This window comes from Sus scrofa, chromosome 1, assembly GCF_000003025.6.
Source record: "Sus scrofa isolate TJ Tabasco breed Duroc chromosome 1, Sscrofa11.1, whole genome shotgun sequence".
Lineage (NCBI taxonomy): Eukaryota > Metazoa > Chordata > Mammalia > Artiodactyla > Suidae > Sus > Sus scrofa.
In genome coordinates this window covers 10073653-10100397 of record NC_010443.5, presented here as the reverse complement: position 1 = coordinate 10100397, position 26745 = coordinate 10073653, and the positions used below count along the sequence as shown (strand labels likewise).

Sequence of the window (26745 nt, the reverse complement as noted above, 5' to 3'; positions counted from 1 at the left end):
AAAAAAACAGTCAATAGATTTCTCATTTGAAAGAGCATCAAAAACTATCATATCATCAGAGGTGCATTTACTGCATGTAGAGGGACTTTTTTTTTTTTTTTTAAAGCAGTAATTTCAAGAAATTTTAGCTTTGTGTAAATTAGAGAGGGAGAAGACTCATTTTAGGTCATTTTGTCTGTATCCCAGGTATTTGCAATACAGTACACCTTGATTGACATCATTAACTGCTTTATCAACTTGGAAAATACTGTCCTTGAATAGCTATGAATGTCTTTCCTTCAAAAACTCATATTGATGGTTATATTGTTTGATATACATAGTATTGTTTTCTAAAAGGGTTTCTTTGATTGTAAAGCAATGTTGTTTCTTTTTAGTAAAAACAGTAAATGGAATTGCTAATGTAACTGGTGTTTGCTACAAATGTATTTGGGGCATTCTGACCTTAGTTGAAACAAACATGCCCCCAAACCACAAGTATCCTACAAAATATTAGTGAACTTGGGTTGGAGTTCATTTGCATATGAGTGTTACATGAGAATGGATTAGCATAATGCTTCTTGGCTTTCTTAGCAGAGGCTATTTTTTAAAATATCAATATCAAGAGCCCCCCCCCCCCATTTTTGTGAAATTATTTGATAAAATTTTATTTTTTAAAGCAAGGTTAAGTTTTTCCCTTCATTGATAGTATGTGAGAAGGCAGTTTGCCCGCTTATCTAATGGAGAGAATATTAAAAATATTGAATTCAATTGCTTAGCAAAGAACCCACTTCATGTCGCCGAATTGAAACCATATTTCATTTCAGTGAATTGCACATTTTGACTTTCTCACTTGCCCTGCTTGACTTCTTGACAGATGCCCCCTCAGTATGGACAGCAAGGTGTGAGTGGTTACTGCCAGCAGGGCCAGCAGCCTTACTACAACCAGCAGCCACAGCCTCCGCACCTTCCCCCGCAGGCGCAGTATCTGCCATCCCAGTCCCAGCAGAGGTACCAGCCACAGCAGGTGAGCACAGCTCCTGGTCCCCAGGCCCCTGTTCTGTGTTCAAAGGCCAAAACGGTTCTGAGACATCTTCCTGTTCCATTTAAAAAATTTATGTTTTCAGTGGGAAAATTTGTAGTTTTGAGAAAATGCAAAACTGTAACCTACACTGTTTGTTTATGAATGAATGTTTGAGATTGAAGAGTGGGAAGAATGATTCGTTTAATAGCTTCTTACATTACTGGTTAGTGACAGCAGAAAATGTCAGTCATTTCATGTTCTTTGTCGTTTGTGTTCTGAATATTTAAAGAAAGTGCTCTGTCAGTTTGTTGAGGCTTATTCAGGAAAATGGTTTTATTGATCATTTAATCTTGCTTGTTGGCACATACATGGTATCTTTATCTTAAGCTTTCTTTTGATTTGTTTTCATTTTAATGGTGAGTGCTACTATATCAAAACATTGTTGCCTTTGGCAGTGTTATTCTTCTTAAACTAGCTTATAAACAGATAATCACTTCAATTATAATATATTAAAACACTAAAGGGAATCATGTACTTTCAGTATGTGAAACAGTTTCTAGTTTAAATTAGCCTCATTAAATACTCTTTTAGGTTATTGGGTATTTCAGCTTACATGATTTGCAGAAAAATAATACATATGCATTTGGTATAGTGATTTAGTTTCATCTTGTTTTAGAGACTGTTATTGAGTAATATTAAAAGGAATCATGAGCGTAGGACCTATTCTCTACATTCAGATAAAACTTCCGTAGCACTTCCACTCATAAGCATTACAATGTAACCTTGCATTTTATATTTTGCTCTCTTCTTTCTTTTTTTGTGAGGTGGGGCGGTGAAGAGCAGGGAAGACAGTGGCATTGACTATTTAGTTTTTTAAGTGCTTTTTACACAGCCTGGAGAGATTGTTAATGCTAAGTAAAATATATAAATATATGATGCTTAACTTTAATAAATTCAGCTGATTTCTTAAGTATTTTTGTATGTTCTTTGGAAGCTTTTCCCATATGACTTTTATTTAAGAGTTCCAAAGAGTTTATGTCTTTACACAAAACATGTTAAAACAATAGCTGACATTAGAAGAGCCTATAGAATCTTGTTTTTTGCATCTATGTTTTCAAAATTTTGGTATATATAGCAATTTATAGAGGTAGGGAATGTACATTGTTTCAAAGTTACTTAGTCTGGTCTTTTATTAAAATGAGGGAAAATTAAATAACCTTTCAGTGCCATTTCTTTTAAGTGAGAGAGACTGGTATCTAGGTTTAATGAGATATAAGGTTATAGGCTTTTTCATGAGCTTTCAGAGCCTTATTGAACTTCTCTGTAGACAGAATGTTTTGTCATATCATCAAAGTTTAAGAAGGACTTCATAGAGAGATTACATTACTCATTTTACTTTAGTGTGATAAAATGAATCTCTGATTGTAAAACCAATTTGATTAAAGATTCTGAGTGCCTGTCATTTCCTTCAAGACCAAGTTCAAAATTTACTTCCTTTATGAAGTATTCGCTGATGACTTCTTCCACATGGCAATTAGTTATTTAATATCCTTCATATTTAAATATTTAAAGCATACTACTGGTAAAATCTTATTTTAATGAATACTATTTTAATGTGCTTAGTTTAGGACTATTTTATGCTTTGATTGATATTACCATTTTATTGACTTTAATACAATAACTTACATGTCAGGAAATATTGTATAAAAATGACTACTTGGTGTTCCTTGGTGACTCTGCAGGTTAGGGATCCAGCATTGTCACTGCTGTGAGTCAGGTTCAATCCCTGGCCTGGGAACTTCTGCATGCTGCAGGTGCAGTCCACCAAAAAAATAAAAACAAAAACAAAAAAAACCCAAACACCTCCTTGACATATGTATTGTCATTTGCCATATATTCTGAGAAAAAACCCATTTTTCTTGAAGTATATTAGAAGTTTTTTTTTTCATGTTTTCATACTCCCTAACTATAGAATGTCTAAATATTTTTTAAGTTTCAGCAAACTCATTTTGAGACAACGAAGTGGAAATCGGATAGATTTAATTTAGATGGCCTAATCAGAGGGTCTGATTTGACAGGAACAGTTTTGGTTTTCAGGGAGTTGTATGGTCAAATAAATTTGGAAAGTTTCTCTAGGAAAATAGATCCAGCATTTTACGTATAGTTAACACCTACAAAATCAGAATAGTCACTCCCCAAATCTATCCCAAAACAAAGTAAAAATAACCACTAGAATATTTTCAAAATCAGGTCAAATTTTTAAAAATTAGCTTTTTTGTTGTTGTTGTTTTGTTTTTTTAGGGCAGCACCCTTGGCACATGGAGGTTCCCAGGCTAGTGGTCCAATTGGAGCTGCAGCTGCAGGCCCACACCACAGCCACAGCAACTCTAGATTCTAGCCACGTCTTCAGCCTACACCGCAGCTCATGGCAATGCCGGATCGTTAACCTGCTGAGCAAGTCCAGGGACCTCAGAGGAGTTCCCAGTGAGCCATGATGGGAACTCCTCTTTAGTTTCTTTATACAAAGAAGCAAAATATACCAATTTTAATTGTTTACCCTCTTTTTACACAAATGTTTGCACACTGTAATGTACTATAAACATTCTCCTATTCTTGTCATTCCCCTTCCTCACCCACTGAAATTTATTTTCTGTAGATCTTTCCAAAGGAGTACATAAAGCAATCCTCCTTTCTTTTTTATAGCTTCATTTTGTTTTATGGACATATCATAATGTATTTAACCTAGTTATCTTTTGATGGGCATTTAGATTATTTTTAGTTATTTGCAATTGAAACAATACTGCTATGATGTTTTTCATATGTCATTTAATAAATGTTTGAGTATATCTGTAGGATAAATTCCTGGCTGTGTCATTGGATATATGCAGTTGTAATTTTGGCAAATATAGCTAGATTGTTCCTCTCAGGGTTTGTACCAATCTATACTCCCACCATTGATACCTACACTTGTGCCAATGGGCATGGTTTTAAGAAGCTTCTGGATTTTTATTTTATTTTATTTTATTTTATTTTATTTTATTTTTGTGTTTTTACTATTTCTTGGGCCGCTCCCACGGCAGATGGAGGTTCTCAGGCTAGGGGTTGAATTGGAACTGTAGCCGCCGGTCTACGCCAGAGCCACAGCAACGTGGGATCCGAGCCACATCTGCAACCTACACCACAGTTCACGGCAACGCCAGATCCTTAACCCCCTGAGCAAGGCCAGGGATCGAACCCGCAACCTCATGGTTCCTAGTCGGATTCGTTATCCACTGCGCCACGATGGGAACTCCGCTTCTGGATTTTTGCCAGTCTGATAATTAGTTTTAACTTGTATTTGTCTTGTTATAAATGATGTTCAACATCATACATTTAAAAGTGTTTACCTTACCTTATTTTTTGGACTGTAATTCATATCTTTTAATCTTGAATTTTTCTATTCAATTGTTGGCCTCTTAAACATTGATTCATAAAAACTGGGTATATTAGGGATGTGTATCATTGACCTCTGTCAATGATAAGAGTTATTGACAACCCTTCTCCATCTTGTCGTTTGTCTTTTGACATTGATTATGGTACCATTTGGGGGGGTGCAGAAGGGCTTTTTGAATTTTAAAAAATTTTTATTTGGTCAAAATTATCAGTCTTTACTTTTGTGATAGCTGGATTTTCTTTTTAGTGAGAGTATGAACCTTCCGTACTCTGAAGTTACAAAGGAACTCATGTTATTTTGTAGTATTTCCATAGATTCATCTCTGTATTTCACTTATCCCACACTATGGAGAGAGATTTAATCCAACTTAATTTTTTTTTTTTTTTTTTTTCTCCTAGATGGCCACTTGGTTAAGTCACTTTTCTTGTATAAGCTATTGTATTAGGTCTCGTGAGAGAAGCAAAATGTATGTATGTGTACATATATACAGCCTTTTGGTCAGGATAAAGAGATTTATAAGGAATTGACTCAAACAGGTATGGAGGCTGGCAAGTCCAAAACTGAATGTGGGCTGGCAGGCTGAGACCCAGGAGAGCCGATCGTGGCAACAAAGCATGAAGGCAGGCTGCGGGAGAACAACGCCCTTGCTTGGTCTTTTTGTTCTGTTCAGGTCTTCAACTGAGTGGATGAGGCTCACCCACATTATGGAGGGTAGTCTACTGGAGGTCACCACTTTATTTAACTTTTGAATTGAAATATAGTTGATTTACAATGCTGTATGTATGTAAACACACACACTCTCTCTTTTAATATTCCTTTCCATTATTGTTTATCAGAGGACACTGAATACAGTTCTCTCTGCTATACAGTAGGATATTATTTATCCCCTTCATGTATAATAGTTCATATCTACTAACCCAGCCTCCCTCTCCAGCCTTCCCCCAACCCTTTCCCCTTGGCAACCATAAGTTTGTTCTCTGTCAGTGAATCTATTTCTGTTTCATAGATCAGTTTGTGGCATATTTTAGCTTCCACATATAAGTAATATCATATGGTATTTGTCTTTCTCTTTCTGACTTAATTCATTTAGTATGATAATCTCTAGTTCCGTCCATGTTGCTGTGAATGACATTATTGTGTTCTTTTTTATGGCTGAGTAGTATTCCATTGTATACATGTACTATATCTTCTTTACCCATTCATCTGTCAATGGAGATTTAGGTTGCTTCTATGTTTTGGCTATTGGGAACAGTGCTGCTTTGAACATAGGGGTGCCTGTATCTTTTTGAATTCTAGTTTTGTCTGGATATATGCCCAGGAGTGGAATTGCTAGATCATATGGTAAGCCTATCCTTGGTTTTCTGAGAAGTCTGTGTACTGTTTTTCATAGTGGTTTTACCTTTTTTTATTCCCACCAATAGTGTAGAGGATTCCCTTTTCTCCACATCCTGTTATTTGTAGACTTTTTTTTTTTTGGTCTTTTTGCATTTTCTAGAGCTGCTCCTGTGGCATATGGAGATTCCCAGGCTATTGGTCTAATCAGAGCTGTAGCCGCTGGCCTACGCCAGAGCCACAGCAACGCGGGATCCGAGCCATGCCTGTGACCTACCCCACAGCTCATGGCAATGCCGGATCGTTAACCCACTGAGCAAGGCCAGGGATCGAACCTGCAACTTCATGGTTCCTAGTTGGATTCGTTAACCACTGAGCCACGACGGGAACTCCATTTATAGACTTTTTAATGATGGCATTTCTGACTGGTACTTCATTGTCGTTTTGATTTGCATTTCTGTAATAATTAGTAATGTTGAGCATTTTTTCATGTGTCTTTTCTTCTATTTAGGTCTTCTGCCTATTTTTTGGTTGGTTTGTTTGTTGTTTGTTTGTTTTTTGTTTGTTTGTTTTCTTTTTAGGGCTGCAATGGCAGCATATGGAGGTTCCCAGGCGAGGGGTCTAATTGGAGCTGCAGATGCTGGCCTACACCACAGCAATGCCAGATCTGCGCTGTGTCTGCGACCTACACCACAGCTCACGGCAACACCGGATCCTTAACCCACTGAGCAAGGCCAGGGATTGAACATGCAACCTCATGGTTCCTAGTCAGATTTGTTTCCACTGTGCCACAACGGGAACTCCTCATTTGGAGTTTTTTTTTTACTGAACTATATGAGTGTTTCTATATTTTAGAAATTAAGCTCTTGTTGGTTGCATGCTTTGCAAATATTTTCTCCCATTCTCTAGGTCATCTTTTTGTTTTGTTTGTGGTTTCCTCTGCTGTACAAAAGCTTATAAGTTTGATTAGGTCGAAGTTGTTTTTATTTCTATTGCCTTAGGAGACGGAAGGTCACTGATTTAAGTGTTAATTTCATCTAAAAACACTTTCCAAGTTGACATATAAAATTAAGTATAACAGTTATCTTACCCTACTTTTATTATTTGTTTAATTCCTTTAGGTACAGCATTTGAGGTTATTCTGGGATTTTTATTCTTTTCCATCAGTTCTTCTAGTAATATACCAGTACTCTACCATTTTTCTTATTTTTTAGTATCTGGTAGGGTTGACATGCCTTCATTACTCATTACTTCATTACTCATTCTTTTCAGTGTTCTCTTGGAGATTTGCTTATTTTCCATACAAATTTTTCATTTCTTACCATGCTTTTTCTTATGAATTTTGTCTTTTTTATTTTTATTGGGATGAGATTAATGGGATCTTTTTATTTGTCATTGTACCTTGGTCATTTTCTATGAAACAGTGATATTTATATTAAGAGTAAAACAAAAAGCACCTCATTTGAACAATTAGCAACACACTTATAACAAAGCAAGTTGGATTTGTTCTGGGTTGCTGTGGGCCAGCGAGAGCATACTCCTGAGCAGCCTCATGGAAGATGTGGAGTTGGGAGGTTTAGAGGGTTGGGGTATGTACTGGATGGTTCTAAAAAGGAGGGGGAGTGAGGGCCAGTCAACACTGGCTGCTTCCAGGAAGCCTGGGGCATTTGATGATTAGCTGGGTGCATTTGGCCCATGAGGCAGGATTGAAGTACAGCCGGGCTTTGTCATTGGTAAAGAAGCACCAGCCACTTAGAGAATGACAGTGTTAGTGAGAAGAGGAAGATGTTTAGTCACTTTTGTTGTCAAAAAGTGGCCTCGTCCAAACCTGCTTTCAGCACTGCTTACTGCTGCTCCAGTCCACTGGTTCTTAGGGCCAATTTTCCTTTTCTTCTCACAGTCCCACCACACCACCCTTTCTCTTCCTGAATGACTTCTCTCTCCATTTCTTTCCATTTGTTTAGGTAGCTTTTGATTTCTTCTATAACATTCTTCAAAAAGAATTGTATTTTTTGGAGTTCCCGTCGTGGCGCAGTGGTTAACGAATCCGACTAGGAACCATGAGGTTGCGGGTTCGGTCCCTGCCCTTGCTCAGTGGGTTAACAATCCGGCGTTGCCGTGAGCTGTGGTGTAGGTTGCAGACGCGGCTCGGATCCCGAGTTGCTGTGGCTCTGGCGTAGGCTGGTGGCTACAGCTCCAATTCAACCCCTAGCCTGGGAACCTCCATATGCCGCGGGAGCGGCCCAAGAAATAGCAACAACAACAACAACAAAAAAAAGTATTTGTTAAAGAAGCATTCCTATATGCTTTATATTTTTGTTGCTATTATATACCTTAGTCTTATTTTTTATTTTTTTATTACAGTATATTTTTCTCATTGTTACAGGTATGTACAAAAATATACTAGATATATTAAATTTTTTATCCAGTCAATCTTTAATTTCTTATTATTTCTCTTAGCTCTAATGACTTACCAGTTCTCTTAAAATTTTCTCAGATTAAAAAAAAACACTCCCTTCTTTTTTGTCCTCCTGGAAACCAGCTTCTTCAGTGCATTATTTGCAAGGACCATCTGTTTTTGTATTATCTCTAATTTGAAAGAAGGCTTTCAGCATTTCATCATTAAATATAATGTTTACTCGTTTTTTTCTTTGTAGCTGCCCACATTAGACAAGGAAGTTCCCTTCTTTTTCCAATTTGCTACAAATATGTCATGAATGGATGCTGTATCTTTTTTATGTCTGTTGGGATGATCACTTTGTTTTTCACTTACAATCTGTTATTGGGATATATTACTTTTTGTTTTTAAAGTGTTAAACCAAACATGCATTCTAGAATAAACCCAGCTTCATGGTATGTTATCTTTTTGTACTTCACTGAATTCAGTTTGCTGACATTTATTTAGGTTTCTTGAGTCATTGTTCATGAAAGGAATTGGACTGTAACTATCCTTGTGAGATTTTGGTATCTGTATGGTGAAGTTTTGTAAAATGAGTTGGAGTCTAATCCCCTTTTAAACTTATTGGGGGACTGTGTATTAGAAGTTTGGAATTAACTGCTTTTGGAATTGTTTGGTAGAAGTGTCTATAAAACCATAAAAGATTGTGTAGGCCTTGATTTTTAGCTTTTGTCTCATTTCTGATTTTTGACTTTTGATTTTATTTCTTTTCTGAATATAGGCATATTCAGGATATCAAATTCTTCGAGTCAGCTTTCTGCTTATGTATGTTCCTGTATATTTATACATTTCATCAACTTTTTCAAGTTTATTAACAAAGTTCATGATCGCCTCATCTCTTTAATTTTTATAACATGCAGAGTTAAGGAATTTTTTTTTTTAATTTATTTATTTTGTTGTTGTTGTTGTTGTTGTTGTTGCTGCTATTTCTTGGGCCGCTCCCGCGGCATATGGAGGTTCCCAGGCTAGGGGTCCAATTGGAGCTGTAGCCACCGGCCTACGCCAGAGCCACAGCAACGCAGGATCCAAGCCGTGTTTGCAACCTACACCACAGCTCACGGCAACGCCGGATTGTTAACCCACTGAGCAAGGGCAGGGACCGAACCCGCAACCTCATGGTTCCTAGTCGGATTCGTTAACCACTGCGCCACGACGGGAACTCCGGAATTTTAATTCATAATGCTATTCCTTCCTTCTTTTTTATCCTTGATTAATCCTACCAGTGGTTTGCTTTTACAAAGCAAATTTGGTTATTGTCCTCTCTAATACATTTCCTAAGTTTAATTAAATTCTGTTCTTACTTTGGATATGTCTTGCTTTTTGTCTGATGAAGCCAAATATAAGACTAAAAAGTTTCCTCATAAGTACTGCTTTGGCTGAATCTCTCAGTTTTTAATGTGCATTATTTTCGTTCTCTTTTGGTTGGGAGAATTTTCTTCTCTTCATTATTATTTTTTAAGACAGTTTTATTGAGGCCTGCTTTTGTGTTCTGTTCTCTCAGAAAGATTGTGTATGCTTTTGCCAATTACCTGAGGATACTAGTCATCAGGAATCATATTTTCTATTTTATTTTGTTAAGGTTTTTTTCCCCTTTGTTGGCCACCCCCAAGGCACATGGGGTTCCTGGGCCAGGGATCAGCTCTGAGCTGCAGTTGCCACCTACGCTGCAGCTGTGGCAACAGTGGATCCTTTGACCTACTGCACCAGGCCAGGGATCAAACTTTTGCACTAGTGCTCCAGAGATGCTACAGATCCTGTTGCGCCACAGTGGGAACTCCAAGTTTTATTTTTCAGAAAAAATCTTTTTTAGGGCCGCATCCACAGCTTATGGAGGTTCTCAGGCTATGGGTCGAATTGGAGTGTAGCTGCCAGCCTATGGCATAGCTATAGCATCGCTAGATCTGAGCCACGTCTGCGACCTACACCACAGCTCACGGCCATGCCAGATCCTTAATCCACTGAGTGAGGCCAAGGATTGAACCTGCATTCTCATAGATACTAAGTCAGGTTCGTTACCACTGAGCCATGATGGTAACTCCTAAAAAATTCCTAATAGGCTGATAAATAAATGATATAATGAGCACTCAAATGACACCATAATTTCTTTGATTTACTAACCTAGCCGTATTCAGATATCCTCAGTTGTCTTCAGAATGCCTTTATAGTTCATTTGTTTTGTGCAGAATTCAAACAAGGTTAATGCCTTGGTTTGGTTCTTAAGTCTTTTCATCTGGAACAGTTCTCCCTTACCCCATCCCCATGCATGCCTTTGGCATGTTGAAAAAACGGAGTCATTTGTCCTGTGAAATGGCTCTGTCTGATTATTTTCCCTTGATAGGGTTTAATGTATTCATCTATCCCCTCTGTTTCCTGTAAATTGCAAGTTAGATCCAAAGGCTTGAAGTTAAACCTTTTTGTTTATGATTGTTGTAAATCATGTCCCCAACATCTAGGTCATTGCTTCTGTTTAGTGGAGGGGTCCTGACCCTCCCATTGAGTGAAGAAACCTCCAAGTGGTCTCAGCCCCAGGTTGTCTGGTGACCATCAGCTGTCTTCCAGCTGAGTCTGTAGAGACGTCAGGATGAAGACCAGCATTCTCTTTTGTACTCTGTCCAAATTCCTTACCCAACTTTGTGAGCGTAATACATGCTGGTAGCTTTAGGCCACTAAGTTTGGGGTGGTTTGTTGTTACACATCACTACTGACTGACACGGTTTGAATACTTCATAGGTGATGCTCTGAGCATGTAAAATCAGGATATAAATATCCTAATATTGTGTTGTCCTACAATAAGTGATACTAAGATTGATCAGTGGGTTCAGGTGGTGATGGCCTCTGGGACCACTTTAAATAGGATTCTCTTCTTGAGGTTTTCTAGAACACACCGTTAAGTGTTAATTTGGGCCAGAAACTCTGGTGATGGTTTGCCTGTGGTTGCTAATTTTTAAAGGAGTCATTTAAAAAATTTCTCCTACCTCTTGGTATCAAGTTCAAGACAGGTATTTCTTTTTTCTCTTTAATGGGTTTTCATGCTCTTAAATGATGAGGTATAGCCATTCTTAGTCCCTAATTTATTTGAGAAGTATTATCTCCTATTTTTTCCCTTTTGGTGGGTCCCCTGTTCCCTGTATAGTCATCAAATGGAAAGTTAAAATCTGTAACAGAAGTCAGCCTCTATTGGTCTCTTACTTTCAGTGTTTTTGGTTTACTTTCTGAATTCTTGGTTTGACATTCATGTCATTTGGATCCATTTTAAAAGGTATGGTATCCGGTATTTTAGATATTTCAGTCACAGACATTTAGAGAATCTAACCTCCCATATTGCGGGAACTGGTACTCTCTTCTGTTTTCTAGTTGTTTATTTGATATATTTTATATGTTTAAAACTATAGAAGCATTTAATATAATAAATAATTTAAAACATACAAAAATACATTCATATTTTAAATTAATTAATTAATTAATTAGGCCGCACTCAGGACATGTGGAAGTTCCCAGACCAGGGATCAAACCCATGCCACAGCAGTGACCCAAGCCACAGAGTTACGATGCTGGATCCTTAACCCACAAAGCTACCAGGGAACTCCAGTACATTCCCATTTTATAATGAAGCTTTCCTGATGCCATCTTTAATTCTTTTGAAATAAATTCGTAGACACTCTATGTTACTCTGCAGAATTTGAAACAAATCAGAATACTCTACCAACCGTAAACGGGAAAGTAGTGTATATTAAAATACTGTATATTTAACTAAATAAATGCTTCATCATGACGACCTTGAAGGTTTGTGAAAGGGATGCTTGCATGTGTATGTGGGATCACTGTGAACTTGGCAGCTACAAAATGGGAGTGATCCAGCAGTGTTGTATCAGCCACTCAGATGTCTTAATAAGCAGGGTTGTCAGTGGAGATGCCATCTTGTAGGATGGTGAGCAACTCTTGGGCTGTGCATCAAAGCCATGCCACAAGTGTGACCCGAACCACAGCAGCGGCAATGCAGGATCCTTAACTTGCTGAGCCATAGGGACTCCTCTGCTTGGGGTCCACTCTTACGACACGCTGGCGGAGAGATCATGTTTTTTCTCGTGGCACGAGTTTCTCCTGGACCTTCTAGCCCTGGCTCCGCACGGATGCAGCTGTCAGGTGTCAGGGGCAGCGTTCCGGGAATAAGCAACCTGAAGGGAATGGCCGGGTGTAGAAGCCAAGAGTGTCTGTCCGTCCCCTTTCCTTTGACTGTGGTCTTGTGCTGGTGCAGTTCCGCTTCCAGGACTCTCACAGTTGGCAGCCTCACTCTGTTTTCATGGCTTTAAAATACACTGTTGTTTCCACAGCCAGAAAAAACTGCCTGCCTTCCTTAGAGAAGATTTGTAGGAGGTAGCTCTATTCAAGTAAATCCCAGTTTATTTAAGGAAGATGTATCGGGATGGATCTTTAAAAAAGCCCTCATTTCAAGCAGTGAGAGAATTTCAAACTTTGCCTTTTTAGGTATAGTTTTCCTTCCAGCTGATAGAATCATCTCAGGTGCTTGAGAGATGTTGGCTGTTAATGAGTGCATACGTCTCAAGGTACCACTTTTACTCTTTTAATTTTTTTTTAACCTCAGGTTTATTGGGAAAGTTGCAGAAGACCTACAGGCAAAGCAAAACAAAGTATTTACTGAACCCCTTTGTGCTTGGGGATGTTCTTAATGCTGGGAATCCACTGATTAATGAGACAGTGTGTCTGAAGTGAAGGACTTTGAGGTGAATAGAAGGGTCCACATGGCCGATGACGGAGCTCCCGCCATGGCTCAGTGGTAATGGACCCAAGTGGTAACCGTGAGGACGAGGGTGTGATCTCTGGCCCCACTCGGTGGGTTAAATATCCGGTGTGGCTGTAAGTGGCTGGGATCTGGCATTGCCGTGGCTCTGACATAGGCCCTCAGCTGCAGCTCCAGTTCAGCCCGTCACCTGGGAACTTACATACACTGCAGAGGTGGCCCTAAAAAGCCAAAGGGGGTGGCAAAACAAAAAGTGGGCAGAGATGACAGTGCACTGAGAAAAGAGCGTTTTCGGGCTATGACGAGATGTTAGTGAAAGTACAGAGGAGGTCTCGAAGAATGAGTAAGAGTTTGCTGGCGAAAGAAGAACTGATCTTGGGGTAGAAACAATTCTTTGTTAGTGGGAACAGAGATAATGTGTAACCATGAATAGTACTGCAGTAGACTGTAAGACTGGCTCGGTAGTCAAGGTCATGTTGAAGTGGCATGTTAATTATCCTTGGAACCGGTGACCTTCAGTGCTTTTCCTCAGTGACTAAGAATGAAATAAAAGGGGAGTTCTCCTTGTGGCTCAGTGGTAACCAACTCGACTGGTATCCGTGAGGTTGGGGATTCAATCCCTAGCCCGGATCAGTGGGTTAAGGATCCAGCATTGCTGTGAGCTGTGATGTAGGTCGCAGAAGCTACTCGGGTCTGGCATGGCTCTGGCTTTGGTGTAGGTTTACAGCTGCATCTCCAATTTGACTCCGAGTCAGGAAACTTCCAGGTTTGGCCCTAAGTTGGGGCAGGGGGGAAGAATGAAATAAAAGTTATTGTTCAATAATTTTTTTAAACAGAGAATACTTCTAGCTCGATAGTTCACTCGTAGCAGTGGATCTCTCATCAGTTAAGTCAAGTGGAATTCTAAAATTATTTATATATGCATAGGTAGACACAAGTGTTTAAAGTATGTTTTCTAAAATACTGCTTTGTTTTTACATCTTTTTGGATAGAATTTTTTCTTTTTCATTCCTTCTTTTTTATTTTATTTTTTTAACTTTTTAGGGCCGTACCCATGGCATATGGAAGTTCCTAGGCTAGGGTCAAATCAGAGCTGCAGCTGCCAGCCTACACCACAGCCATGGCAACACAGCACAGGATCTGAGTCATGTCTGCAACCTACACCACAGCTCATGGCCACATCGGATCCTTAATCCATTGAGTGAGGCCACAGGGATTGAACCCACAACCTCATGGTTACTAGCCGGATTTGTTTCTGCTGCGCCACAACAGGAACTCCTGGACAGAATTTTTCAAAAGGAGATACAATAAACAAAGTGTTTGACAAATGGGTATCATTTTAAAAATAAGGAAGTAGCACTGGACCATGAGGTTAAAATAGTTCAAAATTAATAACTTGCCGCTGAAATCTCTGAAGGAGTTCAGATGTTACATTAAGCATATTCACAGTGATCCATTGTGGCACATTTATTTATTGTTATTAATTATTCTAATCTTTGTTTCTTCTTATTTATATGACATACTGTTTTTTTGTTTTGTTGTGTTTTTTATTTTTTGGCGGGGGGTGGGGGGTGCCATTTTAGGGCCACGCCTGTGACCTATTGAGGTTCCCAGGCCAGGAGTCTAATCGGAGCTATAGCTGCCAGCCTACGCCAAAGCCACCGAAACGCCAGATCCAAGCCGCATCTGCGACCTACACCACAGCTCACAGCAACACCGGATCCTTAACCCACTGAGTGAGGCCAGGGATCAAACCCGCAACCTCATGGTTCCTAGTGGGATTTGTTTCCACCGCACCGTGATGAGAACTCCACATACTGTTAATTTATAAGCCATTCCTGTTGTGCAGCTTTTGGAGAAAATTATCTGTAGAAGGCCTGTGTTAAATCATTGCAGCATTCATATCATTTGCTTTATGGGATTTTGTTGTCAGAGCAAAGACAAGGGCATTTATTGTTTGCTGCCATTAATTGTCTGGCATTTATTTATTTATTTTGTTTATTTATTTATTTTTGCTTTGTTTTTTTTTTTTTTTTTTTTGTCTTTTTGCTATTTCTTTGGGCCACTCCCGTGGCATATGGAGGTTCCCAGGCTAGGGGTCGAACTGGAGCTGTAGCCACCGGCCTATGCCAGAGCCACAGCAATGCGGGATCCGAGCCGCGTCTGCACCCTACACCACAGCTCACGGCAACGCCGGATGGTTAACCCACTGAGTAAGGGCAGGGACCGAACCTGCAACCTCATGGTTCCTAGTCAGATTCATTAACCACTGCGCCACGACGGGAACTCCCTACTCCCATGTTTTTTTGTGTGTTTTTTGGGTATTTTTTTTTTTTTTCTAGGGCCGAACCCACAGCATATAGAGGTTCCCAGGCTAGGGGTCGAATCAGAGCTGTAGCTGCCAAGCCTATGCCAGAGCCACAGCAACTCGGGATCCGAGTCACACCACAGCTCATGGCAACGCCGGATGGTCAACCCACTGAGCAAGGGCAGGGACAGAACCCGCAACCTCATGGTTCCTAGTCGGATTCGTTAACCACTGCGCCATGACGGGAACTCCTATTTTTGCTTTTTAAGACTGCATCTGAGGCATGTGGAAGTTCCCAGGCTAGGGGTGGAATTGGAGCCTTGGCCGCCAGCCACAGCCACAGCCATACCAGATCCGAGCTGTGTCTGCAGCTTACACCCCAGCTCATGGCAATGCCTGATCCTTAACCTGCTAAGTGGGGCCAGGGTTTGAACCCACATCCTCATGGATACTAGTCAGGTTTGTTTCTGCTGCACCACAACAGGAACTCCACCTAGCATTTAGATATTAACACAGGAGTCTGCTAATTAACTTGATGATGAAAACCATTGGAATATTGGTTGATAAAGATATTCTTTATTTTAAAGGAGATTGCCAGGGAAGCCTGGGGTTTCCTCTGCATTTGACTCTCTTTCCTTCTTGCTGATCCTGCCTGTGGTTGTCTTAGGCTTTGAACCAAGGCTGGGGGATTTTCTTTCACTTTTAAAAAGTTTGTGAGCATTTGAGGAGAAAACGTCTGAGTTACTTTCAGGCCAAGCAAGGCTCACTGCTCAGCTGATCTCTCCTTGTGGGATTGGGTAACCAAGCACATAACTGCTCGCAGACTAGCTTGGAGCCAGTCCTGGGAGCTCTGCTTGGCTGGTCTTGGCTGCGTAGTGAGAGGTTAGGCTGGGAATGAGAAAGTGGCGACTTTTCTTTTCTCTGCAGGATATTAAAAAAATCTCAGCACTTATTTTGAATATATTGTGGGTGTGATTCGTGACTGTAAAAGTTTCGGTTATGTAGAATGGTCAGTTCCTTGTGTACATTTGTGTTTTTTTGATCTTGTTATTCCTGAAAGCTTCTTAAATAAACAAATAGAAAAAACTACTTCCGAATGAAAAAAAACCAGAATGTTAGAATTTGATGTGAATGTTTTGTTGTTTTTAGTTGCTATGAAAATCAAAGTGCGGAGTTCCCATCGTGGCTCAGTGGTTAATGAATCCGACTAGGGACCATGAGGTTGTGGGTTCGATCCCTGGCCTCGCTCAATGAGTTAAGGATCTGGCATTGCCATGAGCTGTGGTGTACATCGCAGACGCAGCTTGGATCCCATGTTGCTGTGGCTGTGGTGTAGGCCAGCAGCTACAGCTCTGATTAGACCCCTAGCCTGGGAACCTCCATATGCCACAGGTGCGACCCTAGAAAAGGGAAAAAAAAAAAAATCAGAATGCTTCTGTGCAATTATGCCTGCCTGGGTCTTTGCTTTTATTTTATAAAAGTGGTGAGAAGGGGGAGAAAAATTCTCACATTTTATGCAGATGACTTCCAGTAATAAAGCATTTCGGCTCTTTGATGGAAAACTTTCAATAACTGGAATCTAATATCCAGCACAAATGAACATCTCCTCAGAAAAGAAAATCATGGACTTGGAGAAGAGACTTGTGGCTGCCTGATGGGAGGGGGAGGGTGGGGGAGGGATCGGGAGCTTGGGCTTATCAGATACAACTTAGAATAGATTTACAAGGAGATCCTGCTGAATAGCATTGAGAACTTTGTCTAGATGCTCATGTTGCGACAGAACAAAGGGTGGGGAAAAAATGTAATTGTAATGTATACATGTAGGGATAACTTGATCCCCTTGCTGTACAGTGGGAAAATAAAAAAAAAAAAAAAAGAAAACTTTCAGTAGTTTAGTTGTTTTTTTTGTTTGTTTGTTTTTTTTTTGGTTTTTTTTTTAACTCTTTTGGGTTGTAACTGGGACTAACTACAATTGGTTAATTTGATAATATTTATTTTCGTGCTTAAAATTTTTTTTCAAGTACCAGAATCAAAGGAAAACAAAGCCAGGAAGTGAGGAATTATATAGTAATAACTATTTTCTTTTCTTTTTTTTTTTTTTGCTTTTTTTTTAGGGATGTACTGGCGGCATATGGAGGTTCCCAGGCTGGGGTCCAATCGAACCTACAGCTGCCGGCCTACACCACAGCCACAGCAACACGGGATCCGAGCTGAGTCTGTGACCCACACCCCAGCTCATGGCTGTATTTTCAATACTTAATTTACTTTTAGAAAGGAGACGGAAGGTCCCCCCGAGGAGCAGGCTGAAGCCACAGCCAGGCCTGAAGCCCGCGCGCACCCGGGGCCTGGTTTAAGCTGTGCTCCGAAGCTGTCAGGTGGCTGCTCATCAGAGCATTGGGCTGGCTTAGAAATGCGCGAAAGGTCACATCAGCTGGCCCTGACCATCTACCGTGGTGATAGGAGAGGAGAATCTCACGTCGCTTAAGATATGTTTTATTAAAAGCTGAAGAAGAATCTCAAACACAAGAGCAGGATTTGATTTAAAATTCATTTAAGCTCCAAGCCCTTCCCTGTTTCCTAAGGCAGCTGTAATAGTAGGTAAGCTTTTCGTCCTCCTCTCCCCCACCCGCATCTCCATCCTGTCCCTAACAGAGGCGGAGCTGTGGGATTGGGAATTGGGTGCCCTGACACTTGGGTGCAGGGTCTTTTTCTTTGGCCCTGTCCTAGTTGCCCAGACTCAGCAAGTGGTGGAGGGGGAAGCTTCTCCTTTGCAGACAGGACGTGGCGTGAGACTGGCCCTCATACCTGGAGTGCTTGTCTTTGTACCCCTTCAACTTCCTCTCCTCTCTGATGACCCACCCGTTCCCTCCTTTGGTATTGAGGAGTGACCTTGAGGAAAGAATCGGTTATGAAGTTGAAAGCATCATCAGGAGTTCCCCTCATGGCGCAGCGGAAACGAATCCGACTGGGAACCATGAGGTTGCGGGTTTGATCCCTGGCCTTGCTCAGTGGGTTAAGGATCTGGCGTTGCCCTGAGCTGTAGTGTAGGTCGCAGATGCAGCTCAGATCCTGAGTTGCTGTGGCTGTGGTGTAGGCTGGCAGCTACAGCTCCCATTCAACCCCTAGCCTGGGAACCTCCATATGCCGGGGGTGAGGCACTAAAAAGAAGACCAAAAAAAAAAAAGCATCATCAAGGCTCATTATACTTATTCATATAATTCTTTTTCCTTGATTTTTAAATTCTGACACCAGGGAGATATAGGAATTTTTGTTTTTCCTGGATTTTTTTTCTACTCTCAGCTGTCTTCATTTGTCTTAAATGCTCATTGCAATTTGTTAGAGTATACAAAATAAAGTAAAACATAACTTACATTATATGACATTAAAATTCTTCGTTCATCAATTTCTTTGATTTTAAAAATTCTTAGAATAACGAGCTCCATGTATATTGTAATCCAGAAGATGATTATCTGCAGATGTTTGAAACACAGGGGAACTGCATTGCTAACGTAGGCAGTGACCATGATTTTTTCTGGAAGGATAGCAGAACCAGCTCCAGTTCACTGACTCATTTTTCCTTAGAGTGCTAGGCTTTTGGGGGAGAGGCGTGGATTCATGTCTCTTTGCATTAGCCTTGAGAGCTAAAAGGATAGAGATCCAGAATAAGGTAAGGTGGAACCATTGGACAAGTGGACAGCTGTGGGTTCTTTTTCTTTCTTTCTTTTTAGGGCCACACCCATGGCATATGTAAGTTCCCAGGCTTTGAGTTGAATTGGAGCTGCAGCTGCCAGACTACAGCTAGCTCATGGCAATGCCGGATCCCCCCACTTTAAAAAAAAAAAAAAGAGAGAGAGAGAGAGAGCGAGCTTGTCTTATCAGAATCATTTTAGGTGTTTGTGCAAGTAAATTCTCTAAAACTTTTTTTTTTTTTTTTTTTTTGCTTTTTAGGGCCACACCGGCAGCATATGGAGGTTCCCAGGCTAGGGGTCTAATCGGAGCTACAGCTGCTGACCTGCATCACAGCTCATGGCCACACTGTATCCTTAACCCACTGAGTGAGGCCAAGGATCGAATCTGCAACCTCATGGTTCCTAGTTGGATTCATTTCCACTGAGCCACAGTGTGAACTCCTCTTTCTAAAACTCCTATGGGGCACCTGGGACTCTACACTTAACTCTACAGGCAACTCTGATACATTTCAAAGTTTGAGAGCCACTGGAGAGCAGAAATACTAACCAGTGCTTTCCAGTATTTTAGTACTGTAGCACGGTGGATGGCTGTTATCTCATATATTAATATAACCCTCAGAAGTCATACAGCAAGTTATGCCCGAATGTGTTGGGGCTTGGGGTTGATCCCAACTCTATTTAAATCTAAAGGGTTTACTCTCTTCTTTTTTACAGTGTACAGTAGACTTGTATTTTATTCCAGGCACAGGCTGATGTTAGGACCACCGGTAGGGGCCTTTGCAATTGGTAACCCAGGGTTTTTCAAACATTAGTGAGCATTAGAATCTCCTGGAAGGCTTGTTAAAACAGATTGTGGAGTTCCCGTCATGGCGCAGCAGAAAGGAATCCAATTAGGAACCATGAGGTTGTGGGTTCGATCCCTAGCCTTGCTCAGTGGGTCAAGGATCTGGTGTTGCCATGAGCTGTGGTGTAGCTCGCAGAGGAGGCTCGGATGTGGCGTTGCTGTGGCTGTGGTGTAGGCTGGCAGCTGTAGCTCCGATTCTACCCCTAGCCTGGGAACCTCCGTGTGCCTTGGGGACGTGGTCCTAAAAAGCAAAAGAACAAAACAAAGCAAAACACCACAGATTGTTAAACCTTAAACCTAGAGTTGCTGACTCTGTAGTTTGGACCTTGGGCAAGTTCCTCAGCCTATCTGTGCCTCAGTTTCTTCCTCTGAAAATAGCGTTTATTTCATGGATTTGACATGGAGGCCGTCAGGGTCTGTTTGGTGAGCGTGGAGCACTCTGAAGCGTGCCTGGTGACTCGTAAATGTTCTCGAAGTGTTAGTGCTGCCGTCAGCAGCATCCGGCCGCAGGATAAAGTCCCAGTGCTTCAGTGAAAATTTTGATTCATATTTTTAAATGTGGTGTTAAATAATGTACATAACAATAGCTGACATTTATTGAACTTTTAAGTGTGCTGGACGCAGTGCTCATTGCTTTAAGGTAGTCTTTCCTTTAACCATGAATGTGACTTTTGCAGGTAAGTTGCTCTATCTTGGTTTTATGGGTGAGGAAATTCTTTGAGTGATGCGGTACAGAGCTGGGTTCTCTTTCGACTCCGTGTGTATTACTGTGGTTCTTATTATTGTTATTATGTACACTTTTCCCTATAAAAAGCCCAGCTGAACATGTACCATGGCTCATAGGCTGAGTTCTTTAAATCAATCTATTAAAAATCGTAATTACTTCAGTCTTTAGATCTTGAGTACCTACACATTTATCTCTTTAGTATTTTAGGAAATGTGACTTTAGGCAACGCTGTGGCTGGCCTTCTCACTCTTGGTCCCCTGTTAGATGGGAAGAAGTTCTTATAAAAACTGAAATAAAATAAAGGCTTTTCTTAAGTCTTGAATGCCAGAGCGGTGGCCTCCTGGGTCCTAACTTGATTATCAGAGGGGAGGCAGCTGCTCTTTCTGGTGGGCCCCTCCGTCCCCCGGTCCTCTCGGTTCCTCTTGGCTGCAGGGTCGGGGCAGCTGCAGCCGCTCGTGTCTGGCCGAGTCTTGTGTCATGGTGACATCTTGCTGATGGCAGGCTACATGTTTAGGAGGGATCTGCTGTTGATGTTGATGAGGCTCATCAGAAAGAAAACGTCTAAGGTGGTTTGGACAAGCTTCTTTTTCTAGATTTAAAAAAATATGAAAATAATTACTCCTTTGAATAGAACATAAGCAATATTCTGGATCTAGCCTTTGGTCTTAGTATATATAGTATATTACAGGGAATTTGGCTTTAATATAAACTTAGAATCTGTAGTAGAATGAGTAGTAGTGAAAAACCATTTGGGCTTTGGACTCTTTTTTTTTTTAGTTCTAATGTAGCAGATTGTTGGAGCAAGGGTTAGAGGAAGATGCAGGGTGTGGGTGCCAGTAACGATGTAAAAAAGGCCCTTCAGCCCCTCTTCTTTGGGCGCTGTGTCCCTAAGCAGCACAAGCACGGGCGTGCAGGAGGCCCTGTACCCTGAGCCTTCTCAGGGTCGCTCAGTCCAGTACTGTCTCCACAGTAGAAAACTGAACTGAGGAAAATTTGTTCAGGGTTGCACAGCTAGTGAATAGTCTAGAAGTCAGGACTTGAGCTTGGGTTAGTTAGACTCATACGTTCACAGTCTTTGGTGAGATCTGTGGCTGGAAAAGCCATCTGGGAGGCAGTAAAATTGGAAACTGGGCCTTTAAGAGCCCAGACCAAGGTCAATCTAAGAGTCAGATTTAGGCAAGGAGGGCAGCCTGATCAGGAGATGAGGTCTAGAAAGGGTCATTGAGTCAGTGGTAAGGAAGTTTTACCTGGGAACCTGGGGGAAATGACACTGGCAAGGTTAATTTGTTAAGACTATGGAGGGATTTTTTTTTTTTTTTTTTAAAGAGCTCACTGTTAAGATGAAATAGTACAGCGCACATTAAAGATAAAACGGGAGAGGTTAAGAAACTGCAAGATTAAATTATCAGTGCACAGCGGGTGCAGCGGGTTAATGAGGAGGCTTGTATCTCTGGCCTTGCGGTTCCATCCCTGGCCTGGTAACGCTGCTTAAGGATCTGGTGTTGAGGCGGCTGTGGCTTGGGGCGAAGATGCAGCTTCAATTCGATCTCTGGCCCAGGAACTTCCATATGCTGCAGGTGTGGCCAAAGAAGAAGAAAAAAGTTCTCATAGGCTTTTAGGTAAAAGCTGGATTCAGCACCACAGCCTCGGCTCCAGTTCTGGATTCCTGAATTCGTCTTTCATACCATTAATTCCATTTGCATTAAATGGAAATGTTCAAATAATAAACAGAAGTGGACGCAAGGATATTAAGCCCCATGCACCTGTCACTCAGCCTTCCATGATTTCGTGGCCAGTCTTGACGTGTGTGCTTTCTCTTCCTTCACCCCTCCCCCAGCCACCACCCTCAGTATTGTTTTGAAGTAAATCCCCTCTATTGTATCATTTAACCTGTAAATATTTCAGTGTATAGCTCTAAAAGATAAAGGACTTTAAAAAAGAAACAAACAATACAGTTATCATATTTAAAATACATTTTTCATACCTGCTATCCAGTGTTCAAATTACCAGTAGTTTCATAAAAAGAAAAAATGTGTTGGTTTAATTTACACTGTGGAGAGGTTTGAATCAGGATCCAAATAAAGTCCACTCTTACAATTGGTTAATACCTTTTTATCTCTAGGGTTTTCCTTTTTCTTTTTTCTTTTTTTGTCTTTTTGCCTTTTCTAGGGCTGAAACCATGGCATATGAAGGTTCCCAGGCTAGGGATCTAATCGGAGCTGTAGCTGCCGGCCTACATCACAGCCACAGCAACTCGGGATCAGAGCCGCATCTGCGACGTACACCACAGCTTAAGGCAACATCGGATCCTTAACCCACTGAGGGAGGCCAGGGATCGAGCCCACAACCTCATGGTTCCTAGTCGGATTCGTTAACCACTGAACCACGACGGAAACTCCAAGGGTTTTCCTCTTTTCATCTCTTGATCTCTCCCTCTTTCCCTCTAACCCTTTTTCTGTTCCGACTTATTTTTTTGAGGAAACTGGGTCATTTTTTAGTAGAGGTTCCCACAGTTCAAGGTTTGCCGATTGACTCACTGTGGTTTAACATGTTCCTCAGTCCTTTTTAAATGCCTGTGAATTGGTACTTAGGTATGGAGTCCTTATCAAACTCATTATCAGGGGTTGTTCCCCCCCCCCAAGAATATTTCATTGCTGTTTCTTTCATTAGAAGGTAAAGGATATCTTGACTTTTTTTCTCCTTTTTTGATGGAACCACTGATGCTCACTGTAGTCTTTTTCCTCCCTAATTTCCAGTATTTTTTAAAAACTACATTCCTTTACAGTCTTCTTTTTGCCTTAAGACTGCCAGTAACAAATAGCAAAATGTGTTTTGTCGCACATCGCTACCAGGCAGTGTAGCTGTTAACATGATAAATATTCTTGGACCTAAGCCCAAGTTTTTTGTTCCATTTTATGTGTTTGTCCGCATATATTTACTTTGTATTGCTGTGTCTAATTCTACGTGTACACTCTTAGAAGACATGCAGGCTTTTGAGTACCTGTTGGTGCTCAGCACGGGGAACCTATGAGGAGGTAAAAATCCAGTTCAGGAGATGACGCAGATAGCTAAAGAATGTTTCATGCTGTATTTTAAGAGTGCCTACGAAGTCACTTTGAGGTAGTTGTTTGGGCTGGTGGTGGTGGAGTTCATTTCAAGCAGGATCTTGAGGAAGGGCATGCACCTGGACCAGGAGAGCTGCACGTGCAGGCAGGCGGCCCCCTGGGAGCCTGCGAGCCATCAAGTGGGTGAAGCTGTGGGCCCTGGGGGAGTCCAAGATGAAGTAGCGGTGGCAGCTGGGGGTTGTTGGACAAGCTTTTTGGTGCCAAACCAAACACTGTGGGCCTCATTCTGTGGGCACTGCAGAAGGGGCCTTTTCCAGGCAGTCATACCCCACAGCCATTTCTGTTTTAGTGAAGTGGCTCTGGTGGCACCGCAGGCAATGGGCTGGCGTGTAAAGGGGTTGGCCGTTGGAGGAAAGAGGAAGGGGGTGGGCTTGATGGTGATTTATGTTTGGTCATGTGTCAGATGTTTGTGGTGGTGACAGAGAGAAGGTGTGTGGGGTGGTCCTGGGAAGTCTCAGGAGGATGGTGACGCCCTTGGCCGGGTGGAGGAGGAGATTGGAGCACAGGTGGGAGAGCCATTTCCTTTTTTTTTCCCCCCTTTTTTGTTTTTTTAGGACCGCACCTGCGGCATATGGAGGTTCCCAGGCTAGGGGTCAAATCAGAGCTGTAGCCGCCGGCCTACGCCACAAGCCACAGCAATACCAGATCTGAGCCGAGTCTGCGACCTACACCACAGCTCACGGCAACGCCGGATCCTTAACCCACTGAGTGAGGCCAGGGATTGAACCGCCATCCTCATAGAGCCAACGTCAGGTCCTTTACCCGCTGAGCCAGAACAGGAACTCCAGGAAAGCATGTCTTGACGTGAGTGCAAGGGACTCCTTCGTAACGCAGTTAAAATATACGGGACTTGCCGCAGAGCGCTTCGGGAGTCATCCCCATCCAGGGGTCAAGGTCGAGTCTTTGGGGTCAAAGAGAGGAACCATGGGGGAGGGGGGTCCTTAAAGAAATGTGGCCTGAGGAGGCAGGATGGGTTTCTTTATCTTCCTTTCCGTCAGCCTGTGGACTTAAAACAACCATTTGATGATAACACGTGGTAGGGAAAAAGGCTTTGTATTCAAATTTTGGGATGGTTTTTAATTTTAATATTACTTTTATTCATAATATTGTGATTGAATGTTTTGAAAGTGTCCCACATGTAAAATACTTAAGATTCATAATTTTTGAAAGAGGAATTTAGGAGAATTATGGATGCCTTGGATAATACCTTAAAGAAGTGAAAATTACATTAAACCCTTACTACGCTGGTGCTTGAGGCAAAGAACAGCTGGGGTAGAAATGAGGATTTGCCCATCAGGTGCAACACTCGCCCAGCGCCCAGACACTAGCTGTGCACGTCGCTTGCGGTTTGGTTTCTTTAAGGTAAAACCCAAGATGACAGGTAATAGGGACTCTCTCATGGGTTGTTGTAAAGATAGACTGAGCACAGTGCCTGTCGCAGAGCCCTGCCTGCAGCGTCGCTGTCCTTGTTAAGCTTTCCATTAGAGAGTTCCTGAAGGAGCAAAGGGGTGATCGCACCATTCTCAAAGTGGATACTTTACAGATTTATATTGCTTTCTTTTTGGAAAGGATATTTTAAATTTAGGTGCTTAAAACTAAAAATAGGTCAGGAGCCCGTGAAATGTCTCGAGCAGAGTGGTGGCTCTCGAGACGGTGGCCACGCTGTGTGGCTGGCAGGCCTCCTCCTCCCTGCAGGTCACCCTACCTCCTCTCTGCTACAGCAGCATACATACCAGGACCCCTTCTGTTTCCTGCTAGTGTTTGGGATGAGAGGATTTTCCACAGCAGGAAGAGAAAAGGAGCGAGAAATTATTCTGACCTCGCTATCGCGGGCTGTTAAAAGGCTGCTCGAAGCCTCCTAGCCTCACTTGGATTATTGCCACATAGTGTTAAGTACCAGCATCATTGTCTTTCTAGTACATCCATACTTCGTGTCACTATTGGAAAAACCTTTCTTAAACAACCCAGGAATCGTCACATGTTCTCGATCTAGATCCCACGGTGGCTCCCTGTGGCTTTTGTTTCGGATCTGAGGCTCTCTCTGCAGGAATATAAAGACTTCGGGCCTTAGCCTCCCCAACCTCTTAGTACCTAAGCTGTTTGTCTGAGTTGTTTGCTTTTGTTACTAGTGTGCCAATCCTCCCACCTCTCCCCTGGTCTGAGTCTGCTGCTTTCTGTGCTGTGGTTAGGCATATTGTGATGCTGCACGTAGACATCTTTAATAAAGTGATGGACGGTGAGTTAAATTGACTCTTCCTTTGTTGAGAACCCTTTGCCAGCCTCCATCAAAATTTTAAATACACTAACCCTTTGGCAGAAATGTTGCTAGTGGAGTTTGATGCTGCAGAAACATTTCCCCTGAAGATGTGTGCGCGAAGGTGTGTGCTGTGGTGCCGCACGAAGGAGGAGAGGCTGGGGACAACCTAGATGTCCCTCAGCAGGGGCTGGTTGGGTGAGTCCCAGCACTGGCGAGTGACACGAGACCGCGCAGCATGACGGTGAGGACGAGGTGCAGATGGAGCAGGAGATCTGCGGTGCTTTATGACAGGCGCAAAACGCAGGCTGTGTACAGAAAGTACGCCCCAGTTGTTTTTAAAGGGAAAGAGATTTACATTCGCGTTTTTGCTTGGTTATATGTCGAGCAGTTATGGAGCGAGAACCTGTTAGCTGTAACCTTTGTGGAGGGGATCCTGGGAAGAAGGGCGAAATCTTACTTTCCATTGCTTATCTCTTTGCGTCTTTTGAACTCATACCGTGGGGCTGTTTTTTCCTAAGAAATTTTCCAAAGTGTCCTTTTCCATTTCCTTCATAGTCTCACGTTGCCGTTAGTACTTAATTCATTTCATTGTAAAAGAAAACAGAAGCCCTCCAGCTCTCGGCCTTAGGCCCCGGTGACGGTTTTGATCTTATCCTGCCTCACAATAACACAGTGCACAGCTGGTGGTCCCTTCTGGTCCTGCTTCGCACAGCAAGACGTTAAGCGCCAGCAAAGGGAGTGCTCCATGCAAGGAACTCCGTCAGTGGCGGAAGGGACTAGGTGGTGAAAACTGCCGACACAACTGCGTGCGTG

General features: G+C 41.9%; 1 protein-coding gene across 13 annotated transcripts in view; it reads left to right on the top strand.

Annotated features, from left to right (window-relative positions):
* ARID1B (AT-rich interaction domain 1B) overlaps nt 1–26745 on the top strand; it is a 435755-nt gene that overhangs the window by 126984 nt on the left and 282026 nt on the right. For 12 of the 13 annotated variants that reach the window (XM_021071928.1, XM_021071886.1, XM_021071920.1 and 9 more), the window contains exon 3: nt 854–1003. The exons of the other annotated variant lie outside the window; for it this stretch is intronic. In XM_021071928.1, the coding sequence (XP_020927587.1) occupies nt 854–1003 (150 nt within the window). The remainder of the gene's footprint in view (nt 1–853; nt 1004–26745) is intronic. 13 annotated transcript variants of the gene reach the window in all.